Below are 13,818 nucleotides of genomic sequence, written 5' to 3'. Positions count from 1 at the left end.
GAGGGGGGAGAGAGAGGAGGGAAGAGGGCGAGGGGGACAGGGGAAGGGTAGAAGAAAGGAAGTGCTAGTCCCCGTGGTGGGTGGGCAGGGGCACATGAACAAGGCTTGGGCAGCTCCGGTGCCATGTAATGGTCGCTGAGAGCCTGCTTCTCTTTGGTGTTGCTTTACCCCTAGGAAAGAGAAGGATGGATGAAGCTGCTGGGGATTTGAAGCAAGCACTCCCAAATGTGTGTGACAACATTCAAATACACGTGGAAGTTCATCAGAAATCGAGCAGGTCTTTCTGATCAGAACTTTACTTGCTGGAACTTGTCTGTTGCTTTTTGTCCTTGTGCTCTGTGCCTACAAGAGTGCACGACACTCTGTTCTGCGTACTTTATGCTTTCCTATGAGTTTCCACACAGGTATTCCTTTGAAAGGTTGAACAATCCCATTTCTCTTAGCTTATCCTTGTGCATCATGTGATCCAGTCTCATAATCAAATTGGTGGCCATATCCTTGTCATCTCTTGTACAGCAGAGCTCAAAACTGTGCAGCGTACTCCAGATGAGGTCTCACAAATGGCCGGTAGACAGAATCACTTTTACCTAACATCTGCATGCTTGCCAGCACAGACTAGAATAAGGTTGTCACTGTTTGTAGGAGGGGCACACTGCTGACTTGTTGCCAACTTGTCTACCAGTAGCCTTGAGTCCTTCCTTTTCTGCAAAGCTGCTTTTCATCTATTTGGCCTCAGTTCTGTACTGTTGTCTGGTCAGTAGATACGCAGGAGGTTCCTGTCAAACTATATAGCCAACCTGCAGAGGTCCTTCTGAGTGGCAGCCCTCTTCCTAGTATACTGACAGCTCTCCTTGCTTTGGTGTTATCTAAGAACTTGCTGCAGTTGCTTTGTATCCTGTTCAGGGTATAAATGGAGATGTAAAAGCAGTGTCGGTCTCAGTATTTACACTGTCACCCTACCTTTACCCACCCTGCTTACTGGCAGCTCTGCTTAGGGTTTGCACAACCCTTTGACTGGGCAGTCCAGCCAACTTCTTATCCATTTGTCCAGGCTTTATGTTGCCAATTTGTCTATCCGGATACTATGGGAGAGTGTTTCCAAGGTGTTGCTAAAGTCAAGGTGTAAAACATCCACTTCTCTCTTTTTCTCAGACTTAAAAGACAAGGAACTGGGAATTCTTACTGGGAATGCATTACTGAAATTGCAAAATTAAGTTAAAGCCTTTCTGAACTCTTAAAATAGTATTATTTTTCCTGTAGATCTCGTCTACTGGCATTCGCCTTATAGAATGTCTCCATCCTGAGGTATCAGCTGCCCTCAGACATGAAAGCATTATAGAGCTTCCAAGCTAAGTGTACCAAGTCTAGCCTAGTAGCTTGGCCATGAGTTAGCCTGTTTTTCCTAGTGAAGTGCAGCAAGTTTGCATAACTGATGTCCATTCTTGAAATCTTCTAGCTGTGTCATTTGATGTCCTCTGATATGACTGCAAACAGAGTAAATAGTATTCTTTGGCTTGTGTATTTTGATGCACAAATTAAAAACAAGTACCGACCTTGTTGCTTTTGCAAGCAAACTCAATTTGATAAGGGTTTTTTCTGCATAATGTTATGGGGCAGTTGAGTGGGTTGTGGGTTGTTTTGTGTGAATTGGTCTTTTAGGGGTGGTTCCTTTGGGGGATTTTTTGAGTTGTTTTTTTGGGGGGGTGGTGGTTGTGAGACAGAACTGTTTTTCATGGAGGCTTAGTGTATGAAATAAAGCACTCTGATATTAGTTCATACTACCTTCAATGCCATAAATAATGCTTACTCTTTCTTTCTTTTTAGTGCGGCCAAGAAAGAAGATATAAGGATGAGTGTCTTAAAGCTGTTAAACAGACATAACATTGTTTTTGGTGATTATAAGTGGACAGAGTTTGATGATGGTTTCCTTAACAGCAATGTGCGATCTGTATCAATTGTGGATACGGAGCTGAAATTGAAGGACAGACAGGTACTTACAGTCATGAGCTCTGTTCATATGCTAGTGAACTACCTGTAGGTAGACTAGTGATTGTCTAAGGACATAAGCAAGACAAGGTCTGTAGGATGATGTCTTATCATACTGTCTTACCATATTTGGCCTGGTATATCAAGGAAAAGATGGCTGAGTTTCTGGGCCTACGCCCCTTAGTAGTAAGGTCTGAAACAGAAATAGTAGTCTTCAAAGCTGAATTGCCAGCTGAGAACTGTAATATTCTTATGCTATTATTAGCTTTGTATGAGAAATATGATGTATTAAAAGCCTTTTAATGTCCATTCTAGCCTATTGACTTGACCAAAAGCAGTCTTTCTCTTCATATTTTTCATCTGAATGAAGAAGGACCAAGTTCTGAAAACCTTGAAGAAGAGAATGAGGATATCATTGCAGCTAACCACTGGGTGCTACCAGCAGGTACATGTGATATTTCTGGAAGGTCTAGAGCAATTACAATGAAAGAAAATCTTAGAAAGGCTAAAAATATTCATAGGGCTACCCGCTAAAGGTATTATTTGTGTATGTTGTTTAACTTAATCATTTGCCAATGAATCCAATATATTTGGACTTTGACTGAACCACTGCAGGTGATTCCACAAAACATCATTTATTTCTGCAATATGTGTGCATAGGTGGAAATAACTGGTCTTGAATAATGTATAGTCATAAGCAGAGGCATGTAAGTTTTTAAGCCTACAAGCTGCATTCCAAATTTTTTTTTTTTGGAGACTCATCAGTTTAAACATTGATTTTCCAGAGCCCATTGCTGATTTCCAATCCTCAAGACAATGCTGCTCTTACATTTGAAACAAACAAATCAACTAAAGAGATTTAGAGTCCTCAAAGTGTCTTCTCTTCTAAAAAGAAGAATAGGGCTTTACTTTGCAATCGAGTTTGACCTGCCTGTTAGTATCTTGTACTTAGGAAAGTTAAATTCTGCAGCTGGAAGGAAAAGTACACATGTGAGCTTAAGCTCAAAGATACGGTGATTCTGAGATGTTTCTTTGTGAAAAGCTTAACTATCCATTACATCTCTAGTCCAGAAGAATTCAATCTGATACTTTGACATTCCTGTATTATTGCGATTTTTAATTGTTCAGTCTTTTTTTGCTTTTCTTTGCTGAAAGCAAGAAACTAACTGCTAGAAATGATTGATAATCAAGTTGCAAGTTTAGGTTTTTATACCTTATTCATCTATGAGCTTTTTTTTCCATCCTCTACATGTTGATGTTAAAAAAAAAAAAAAAAAGGCGAATGATCACCTTGGGCTTAGAATCTTCCTCCCACTCCAACTTTTCTGAGCTCTCTATCTTGGGGAAATGCAAGTCCATCCCCACTTGAGAGTGGAAAGAATGCAATTTTTCCTTTCATGTTGAGAAACTGATTTCTAATCACAATTATTTGAGGAAATGGAAGCTGTGAAACTGCTGAATTTATCTGTTAGAAAGTAGCGTTTGCATTTTGAAAAGAATAATTCATGATTTTTTCAATATATTTTGACTGCTCTCCTATATCTATTTTTAATCCTTAATTTTAGTCAAAAATAGTTTGAAAACTGAATTGTGCTGCAGATAGATTACAAATTCCCAGACTAATTTATCCTAAACATGTATATAACACATTGCTTTCACAGCTGAATTCCATGGCCTTTGGGAAAGTCTTATATATGACAGTGAAGTAAAATCACACGTAAGTTGAAAATGAATAACAACTTAAATCAAAAATGTCTGTGTAATTTTTAATAGTTACATACTTCTCTAATGTACGCTTAGCAGAAGAAGGCAAAGCTGACATTTTGAGATTAAACATTGTATCTCAAACGTATATCAGGAAGTACTACTATGAAGTCAGCTTTGCAAAAAATCTCAGCTTTGCTGTGAAATTATTCAGTGATGCTTATGCCATAAATTATAAAAAAATTCTTCTCATGCATTCGCTTATATTACAGAAATCAGAAGTTCAATAGCTAGAGATGTTGTATTGGTAGGCATTTAAAACTTCTCAGAAGATTATCACTTTTGTTTTAAACATATTCATCAGCCTGCAATGAGGGTAGAAATTCACTTTATTAAAATACTGCACATTGTTTTAAGGCTCCTTAATCGGAAAAAAGAAAGTTGGTGGAGGAAAAAAAAAAAGAAACAATTTCAAAAAGGCTTAAAAAAATGTAAGCAGCATGCTTTGAAATCAGTTCTCTATTTCTCATTATCACCATCCCAAAAGATCTGTTGTGTCTTTGATGGGGTCATGGAGTGTTAATGATAAAACAATTTTAGTGGCTTGCTATTGCTAAAAGAGAAGCGTGTTGCACACTGAATTATTTTATGGGAGTGAGTGTGCTCCTATTTGAATGCTGGTAAGACATTCAGAAGAAACAAAATGCTTCCATGTGGTCACTTTATAATTTGAAGATTCTACGCATTCATCAAATGCAGTTATGATAACTGCAAGAGCTTATAGAACTGTAATACTGTAATCTGAATTTTAGTAATTGTAATGTGGGTGAAAGCCACTAGTGATTCAATTCAGTTGCTTTTATGACAGCACTCACAAAGATGTTTATTGCACTTGTTAAAAAAACATGCACCTACCTGAAGTTTTTGAACACAAATAACTAATTCACTAGATTGTTTATCATACAATATTCTCACTTAAGTCTTTATAACAATATGTAGTAAAGCAAAACATTCCAGTGATTGTACTTCTTCATTTACAAGGTAAACATCAACACATCGGCATTTGTCTAATTTACAGAACAGTTTTCTAAACAGTCTGTGAAATGACTATTTAATTAGGCTTACTGATGTACTAAATAACAGCAAGTTGATTACTATAGACTGTAAGCGTATGTTGGCAGAAAGAAGTGGAAGCTTTTAATGACTAAACCTAGAACTGCTTTACTTCCATGAAAGTAATTATGATGAACATTCATTCTTAAAATCATGGAACTGGCTGGGTACTGTTGGGTTCTACAGACTCTGAAATGGTCCTTGTGAATTTTCAAAGTAGTACAGTCAATGTCTATATAATATTGAAAAACATGCTGGATGTTGCAACTTTTTGTTGTTGTTGTTAAGAGTACACAGTAGACATAATTAGGAGATTCTATTTGTAGTTGTACTTGCTGATATGTCTCTAATTGTGTCTCTTTTTCTTCTTTTCTATTAGTTACTTGATTATGTGACAACAACATTACTATTTTCTGACAAAAATGTTGATGACAACCTGATATCATGGAACAGAGTTGTTTTGCTACATGGTAAAATTAATATGTCTTAAACCAAGTAAATTCTTTGGCCATCTGTTTATACTTTTCTTCTAGAAAAACTTGTATTGCACTTCTGTGTAGTGAAATTAGATGACCCAAAAGCAGCAGAGAGGTATTCTCTCTAAAACAAATTTAGATGAAATGTAATGTTAAAATTAAATCAATGTTCAGATGTGCTATGTTTTGTAGGAATTTAAATTCTAAAATTTATAATGCAGTGACAATAGTTGGGTTTTCTTAATTTTCATTTTTAAGTGATACTAATGGTGTTTTTTATAAAGTGCAAAAATATACATTAGGAGCCATATATTAGTTGGAGCTGTATTGCAGTATAAAAAAAAATGTTAGTTACGGCCTTATAAAAACATCTGAGGAAACTGTGAAATCCGTGTTGTGTTATTAGCGTTGTGTGTTCTGTGGCCAACTATGGAAGCAGTAGTCTCACTAATGTAGTTGTGACTATTTCAGTGAAGCTATAATCTTCAGTCAGTCCTACCTTACTGTGAAGGCTATACCATAAGCAATATTACCATCAGCTGAATCCATTTTCTTGCAAAATATAGCTTGGTATTGATCAATTACAATTTTGCCATCAGGACTGGTATTCAAAAATCAAAGATCATAGTGGAAATGTTTGTTAAGAGTGTTGATTATACATAAGTTAACTATTTTATCAGTTCAGAAGCTGCAGGACATTTTTGTTTGCAAAACTATTTATTTCAGACTGTTAACAATGTATTTATGATAACTATATTTAATTTTAGTAATAAGCTAATTATTGTCATCACAAAGAAGTTAATACTGGGATATCTAAAATTGTGCAAAATACATTTCTGCTATAATGATAATAATTCTGGCTTTGAATGCAAGTATTGTCATTTGGTTGATGTTGTCAGTTTTTGTTTAGCACTAACACATCATCTTTCATTCATACTATGTTTACTTATGCTTATACTTGTCTCTTTGGAGAAAATCTGCATGGCTTTTCCATAGAGTGTCAAGATAGATCCAAAGGTTTGTTCCAGGGCATACTTCCTAAGATGCTCTTGGTTGCCCAAGGTAGAGGTTTCTGGGAAGACAAAGAGCTGGCCAGACTGGACATGATGTGTTTCTGGTTTCCATGTTAAAAAAGTATGTTCCAAGAAGACATAAGTTTAAGAATAGCAGTGATTTTTGAGAATGCTAATGAGCGTAAGCCCTGCTAGGTTGATATACTCTGTTTCTGTGACTGTTGAGTATTTTAACTTTACAAACAATTACACTAACTATACTAATAATTGGAAATTATATAAATTCAAAGCTCAGCTCCAGGACTGTAGTGGAATAAGCAATCTTCTCACAATACGCCAGTGTTCACAGTCAGTCTGCTGTGCTTTTATTCTACAATTATTGCTGTATTGAAATAGAATAGTTAAAAATATGTTACGTCATTAACAATCTGATGCAGATTCTGTGTAATGTATGGATTTGATTTCAAACTAGGTCCTCCTGGAACTGGGAAAACCTCTCTCTGTAAAGCGTTGGCTCAGAAGCTGACAATTCGACTGTCGTACAGGTGATCATTTTTGGAATTTTTTCACTTTAATTTGCTACTGTTCTTTTTCAGTAGCCTGAAGATATTTAATATTTGACTTCAAGTAAATGGTGCCAAGTGTTAATGTTCTTTTAAACTTCTTTAAAGTGATAATATTTCTTTTATAGGGTGTCTGGCTATCAATAAAATTGGTCTGATAAAGAGACTGGATACAATATTCTAATACATTTTAAAATATGTAATTATTTGTGCACAGATAGGCAAAACAAATTCCAGTGGCGATATAGTAATTTGTGCTCAAATCATACATAGTTGAATATTAAAGGATGAAGGATCACAGAGTATTAAGCCTGCTATTTGTATCTTCATGTTTAAGAAAGCCTTTTTTTTTAAAAAGTAGTGATTTTGTAACCAATTTGTTTTGTACTTGGATTGTCTGAGTGCTACAGTCTGCAGAGGTCAGTCTGTGTATCAGACAAGTAATAAGATTTGACCTTAAACTTCATAGCAACTTAACAAATTTATACATGAAAAAAGTTATATAAAATAGCAGGTGTAGTATAAATGATGTGTCATTAGTGGAGTGGTCTGATCTAGCCCAAGCTGAATTTATTATGAACATGGGCTGCATAATATGTGATTGACATATTTTGTCTTAAGGATACCTGTGCAGAGCTAAGTAAATAAGATTTGTGCTTATATATATGTTCTTGCTATACTGCACAAAATCTTACATGAACAGAAAAAATGAGGCCAATAGCATGGTGACTGTTACTTAAACTATTTAGATAGACCTGTTCTGATGAAGGAATTCTGATAGCAATTTAATATAAAGAATTCTAGTGAGACGTGTATTCTGGACTGCATCTAAAGCAGGTCAAGGGAGGTGATTCAGCCTCTCTATTGCTCCCTTGTGAGACCTCACCTGGAGTATTGTGTCCAGTTTTGGAATCCTCAACATAAGAAGGATATGGAAATGTTGGAACGGGTCCAGAGGAGGGCTACAAAGATGATGACTGGAGCACATCCCGTATGAGGACAGGCTGAGAGAGTTGGGGTTGTTCAGCCTGGAGAAGAGAAGGCTCTGAGGAGATTTTATAGCAACCTTCCAATATCTGAAGGGGGCCTACAAGAAAGCTGGGGAGGGGCTGTTAACAAAGACTTGTAGTGATAGTATAGGGACAATGGCTATAAACTGGAAAGGGGCAGATTTAGACTAGACATAAGGAAGAATTTCTTCACTATGAAAGCGGTGAGGCACTGGAACAGGTTTCCCAGGGAAGTTGTGGCTGCCCCATCCCTGGAGGTGTTCAGTGCCAGGTTGGATGATGCCTTGGGCAGCCTGATGTAGTGGGATGTGTCCCTGCCTATGGCTGGGGGGTTGCAACTAGATAATCTTTAAGGTTCCTTCCAACCCAAAGTGTACTATGATTCTATGTTCCTGGAAGTGACAAACTCAAAACAGGTATTATGTTTTGAAAATAAGAAATGTAAAGTATTAATTCACGGAATTCCAGGGTTGAAATGGAGGGAATGGGCATTATGGAAGTTAATGATATGACTGACTTTTATTTACAATACAGTTTATACTTCTTTCTCCTTTCATACTTTAGGTATAGGTATGGACAGTTAATTGAGATAAACAGCCATAGCCTTTTCTCTAAATGGTTTTCTGAGGTATGTATTGATGTAGCTAATTAAGTAGACTTTGCGGTTTAAAAATTACACTGTTTCTTGTTGAGCTTGTTTCATAAAGTAAGTGTGCACTAAAAATCACCCAGGATAAATAATGCATTTGAAAATCTTGAATAGAAGCTACATTAGAAAGTTAGTTTAATAAACAGATGTTTCTGTCTTTAGATATAGTAAGGCTTGGAAAGTTGTGTGCTAAGGAAACAGCTAATCATATGCGTATTGTGTCTTTCTAGAGTGGCAAGCTTGTAACCAAAATGTTCCAGAAGATTCGAGAGTTGATTGATGACAAAGATGCTCTTGTATTTGTACTGATTGATGAGGTATGATTCTAGTAGCCTTGGTGAACATAAAGTTTAGCAGAAAGTAAATTGATGGGAGGGAACTGTGATAATGGTCATTCTTTGCCTCAGTTTTTCATAGTAAGGTGAAATCTTCCCTGGATACTCAACCTCGTATGCCAGTAGACAGAGAGGAAGAGCAGAACAAGGCTCCCTTGATCCAACAGGAAATTGTTAGAGACCTGCTAGGCAAATTAGATATTCATAAGTTTATGGGGCTGGATGGGATTGACCTGAGGGTATTAAGGGAGCTGACAGAGGTGCTTGCCAGCACTCCAAACTTTTTGGGGGGCAAAGGTTGGTGTGTGATGATATTTTTTGCTTGATTGGTTGGTTGGTTTTGGTTTTTGTAGGTGGAAAGCCTCACAGCAGCCCGCAGTGCTTTCAAGGCAGGCACAGAGCCTTCAGATGCTATTCGTGTGGTGAATGCTGTACTGACGCAAATAGATCGGATTAAAAGGTAAATTCATGTTATTGCAAGAGCAAAAATAACTGGCAAATTCAGGATTCCTGCTAAATTTGAATTCCTACTTGGACTACTAAACCAAATTGGTTAGTGAACTACTCTTGGTTAATGATGCTAATTGTGAAAAGAAGTAGGAGTAATCCAACAAAATACTAGGCATGTAACTGAGTGAACAATCAAATCTACAGATAAAGCTGGGGAGGGATACAGGACAGATAGCCATGATATGTGCTTGGAGAGGTGAGAATAAGATCAAAGAATTAATTCATACTTTGCAGCTTCTGGAAGTCAATCTAAAGCAAACTTGCACAACACATGGCTTAGAAGCATCTGTTAATGGTGTTTGTTGTACTTCGTGTGCTGAATTTAGTGCAGCGCACTGTCTTGTTTAATTCCTGCCACTTCCCTTCCCTTTCTGGGCATACATGGCTCTGTTCACAGAAAGAAAGGTGCCCTAGAACCTGCCTGTCTTGTGGCTAATTAAAGGTAAGTAGCTTATTCATACATACAAGTTCACAGGATTCATCTGAAAGTAGCTATAGTTAAGAGTATTCTTAGAGCCAGGAGATGTTATTTTTCTTTTAAGTTCACTCTAATATCTGTGGTTAGAATGTGTTGCATTGCCAGTTAAACCAAATTGAAATGGAAAACAAGCAGATTAAATGTTCAAATTAACGAATCTTCTTTTCATCGTTTTTTTTTTGTGGCAGAAACTACACCAGTAGATAGCTCTAGATACTTAATGTGTGACGCTTCTAAAATAGGGTTACAGAAACTGGACACTTGAGAAACAGCTGAAGAAAGAGACCGTGCATTGAAATAGATTGGTGATAACTGGCCAAGAGCTTTAGATCATATAGTATAATTGCTGGCTGACAAAAGTGATGTTACTGTTTATTGCATGAATTCTCTTGGGTCGTAAAAAAGAAGATATCAATTTGTCAGTCACAAAAAGAGGTAATTCTTGTACATGTGACCTAAAAATCTGCTTTTATCTTAAAGGTGTCCCAATGTAGTTATCCTGACTACTTCAAATATTACTGAGAAAATTGACATGGCCTTTGTAGACAGGGCTGACATAAAGCAATACATTGGACCTCCATCCACTGCAGCAATATTTAGGATATATCTTTCTTGCTTGGAAGAACTGATGAAGGTAATATCTTGAAAGCCTGACTGTAAAATATTCTATTTTAATAAATTTGACATTTTAATCATACTTCCTAAATAATAAAAATACACAAACTTCATTCCTTCTCTGTACTTTAACTCTTATTGTAGAATTTAATTTTAAATATATTTAAGTTCTTCATACAACAGTGTATAACTCTACTTTCTAGTGTCAAATAATATATCCTCGACAGCAGCTCCTGACACTCAGAGAATTAGAGATGATAGGCTTCATAGAAAATAACGTGTCAAGGTTAAGCCTTATACTGAAAGAAATCTCAAGGTAAGATCTTGAAATTCTACATTTTATATACATGTGGGTGTATAATGAGTTGTGGAATGATGTATAAAAGTAATCAAATTTTGTAACATCTCAGTAATGAAACATCTCAATTTTTTTTCTGTTAGGGTTAATGCAGAACCTTTCAGGGGACATATGTGGAAGTGATCAGGATTTGTCAACATTTCTTAGTCTCAGATCTGGGTTGGCTTAGTACTGCTTCTGGTTTCTGCCCTGCCTTTTGAAGGTCTCTTGACAAATTGCTGGCTGGATTAGTGAGATGCCTTAGGTTTCAATGGATATTGTGAATTGTAACACATTTCAGCATTGACCTTAGTTCCTGCTAAGAAAGTGTCTTGGAATGCCTTGCAATCTACTAAGTCAGTTTTTAGCATCGAGATATTATATAAGTGGACAGAAGCAAAGGGGAAAGGAGTGAAGTGTAAATGGAGAGTGTGATGATTTGCTGAGTATGCCAGTAGAGCAAATAGTCTTTCACTGCAGCATAGAAACAATAAAAATTATATTCACAGTATCAAGCAGTATTTTTTCAAAGTGCGATTCCCTATGGAACTAAATAAAATAACATTCATAAAGTCAGGAAAGCGTGTTTTCCTTCTGTTCCTGAAGCATGCAGTCTTAACCAATGAGGAGTGGTGTAAAAGCAATAAGGTTTTTTTTCAGGCGTAGAGGTTTGGATTTTACATATACAGACTGGTGCTTGGAAGAGATGGAAACATATATCAAGTAGGTGAGGTAAAGGAAGCTGTGTGTAAGTGGTGGGAAGAAGGAGAGAAGCAGTAGCTATGAGGTCCAGCCTTCAAAACACATTTTTCAGGTCTTCCCAAGTGTGGGTGGAAGGTCATGTCTGCACCATACCCTTTCAGTGTAGATGTTCCCCAAAATAAATGAGATACGGCACGGTGATGGGAAGGGCGTGCTCTAAGGTTTGACTGGCAAATGTCAATATGCTATTCCTGTATTCTTGCCTGCTGCTCTGTGCTGCACAGCCTCCCATAGGCTGAAATTGTCTGCTCAGTTCCCCCTTCTGTTAAAAGTGCTTCAAATGACCTGCTGAATTGTGATTTGAGGGGTTTTAGAGCAACATATGGGAGAAAGTCAGAAAACTAAAGATCCTCTTTTAAGAGTGGATATGTAGCATTTTAGCAGTGCTTGTCTCTGTTTTACTACAGAAAAAGTGAAGGTCTTAGTGGCCGGGTCCTGAGAAAACTACCTTTTCTAGCACATGCACTTTATATCCAAGTAAGTTTATTATATTCAAGTAAGTTTATCCTATTCGATGTATTCTGGTTTGGTTTTGAGATAGCTGGGAAGACATTTAGATGCTCTGAGTTAAAAGACCTACACTGCCATTGTAATCTAAATTGCACTGTTTCTGCAGCTTTGTAGACTGAAATAATCTTGTGCTGCCTGTAATCTAAAATGAGATTGAAGAAGATGGAATGGATTGATATGTTCAACAGCATTCTACTTAATAAAATATTGTGACAGAACACTGGTATTGGTTCTCTAATAATTTCCTGTTGAAACATGACTCTCTGCCAGTTTATAAATAAAACTAATTGGCTGAAAACTTTTTGGTGCAAATACACAGTAATAGTGATTGACTCGAGAATTTGTATAGCTTGACTTTGATTTTACTGTGCTAGCTGGTTTAAAATAAACCTTCAGTTTTATGCTTTGTAGCATTTTGAAAATTTTGTAACTTGGAAGTCAAGTATTTCTATTTTAAATACTGTGGTTTGTACATAAAATATTATGTATGCCTATTGCTGTAGTATGTCTAACAAAATGTTCTCATTATTTGCAGTCCCCCAGTGTTACAATGGCAACATTTCTTCAGGCTCTTTCACTTGCAGTAGACAAACAGTTTGAAGAAAGAAACAAACTTGCAGACCCTGTGTGATATTCAACTGTTTATAGTTGTCTGTATTGTTAACACTGAAAAATAAATATTTTTCATACACACTGTGCAACTTCTATTCATGCATAAAATAAATTGTCAATACCTTGAAAAAAGATGTTATTGCTTCTGAAATAACAAGCATGATCCTGGGAAGGATTCAAAGTGCTCAGTGATGGTCCAGACCTTTTTATACTGACATCTCTTGATCTTGAAATTTAATATCAAGTATTACTTTTTATAATTACACAGATTCAAAAGCTTAAGATAGGTCTTTTGATCAGATACTTCTGTATTTATAATTATTTTATGTGTAGTCATCTGAAAGACTGAAGTGTCAGGGGAGTTACCAGATTAGAAATTTAATTTTTCTTAAATGAAAATGAAACAGTTTAAGGTGATAATATACAGTTAATGCATGCCTCCTAGGTGTTGGTATTGGAAATAGCTTAATGAAAGTGCATTTTGTTACTTTCTTGTTTGTATCTTTGAAATCAGTTATACTGTATATTTACGAGATGAAAGATTTTGTCATTAACTATTTTTATTGATGAACACTATAAACTGCATTAAAAATTTTACAGAACTTGTCAAGCATTAGTAAATTTTTATTATACATACATACAGTTATGTAAAGAGAGCCTCTTTGTTAAGCCTCTCTAAGTATCTGTTTATTATGCTACTTTTAAAAGTGGCTTATTAAATATTATTCCTCCCCCCAAAAAATATTAAATATTACACCCCCTAAAAAAGGCAGATGGGAGAAGATGGTACCAAATTCAGTCATTTTCAACTATGTATGTACTCTATTATTCCCACAATCATTGCATTGGAAATACTGATGCATGCAGGAAACTTAACAGAAGCCAGGTACAGGACAACCACTGAAAGGCAAAATTTTATGCCAATTCTAGTCCATGATGGATTTGTGGCTTTTAAAGTAAAGAGATTTAGAGACTTAAAATGAGTATTCATTCAATTACAGGTGTATATTATGTGTGCCTGTCTTAATGATCTTTGTAGTAGATATTGGAGTATTCCCATGGTAATGCAAAAGCATGGAATTATCTTTTGGTCTTTATTTGAGATTCTTTAAGAACTGTAGTGACTCCACAAATTTCAAGAACTT

At 36.2% G+C, this 13,818-nt stretch overlaps 1 protein-coding gene across 1 annotated transcript; it reads left to right on the top strand.

Moving 5' to 3' along the window:
* The first annotated feature begins 174 nt into the window (after positions 1 to 174).
* On the top strand, positions 175 to 13,279 carry TRIP13 (thyroid hormone receptor interactor 13). The gene is made up of 13 exons (XM_069853808.1): positions 175 to 277; positions 1,825 to 1,990; positions 2,302 to 2,431; positions 3,648 to 3,703; positions 5,183 to 5,273; positions 6,765 to 6,837; positions 8,430 to 8,493; positions 8,745 to 8,831; positions 9,203 to 9,309; positions 10,318 to 10,471; positions 10,656 to 10,768; positions 11,959 to 12,028; positions 12,597 to 13,279. The coding sequence occupies exons 1-13, from the start codon at positions 186 to 188 to the stop codon at positions 12,690 to 12,692; spliced, it is 1,299 nt and encodes a 432-aa protein (XP_069709909.1). The 5' UTR covers positions 175 to 185; the 3' UTR covers positions 12,693 to 13,279.
* The last annotated feature ends 539 nt before the right edge of the window (positions 13,280 to 13,818 follow it).

Source organism: Phaenicophaeus curvirostris, chromosome 3 (assembly GCF_032191515.1).
Source record: "Phaenicophaeus curvirostris isolate KB17595 chromosome 3, BPBGC_Pcur_1.0, whole genome shotgun sequence".
Taxonomy (NCBI): domain Eukaryota; kingdom Metazoa; phylum Chordata; class Aves; order Cuculiformes; family Cuculidae; genus Phaenicophaeus; species Phaenicophaeus curvirostris.
This window is presented reverse-complemented; position numbering and strand designations above follow the sequence as displayed.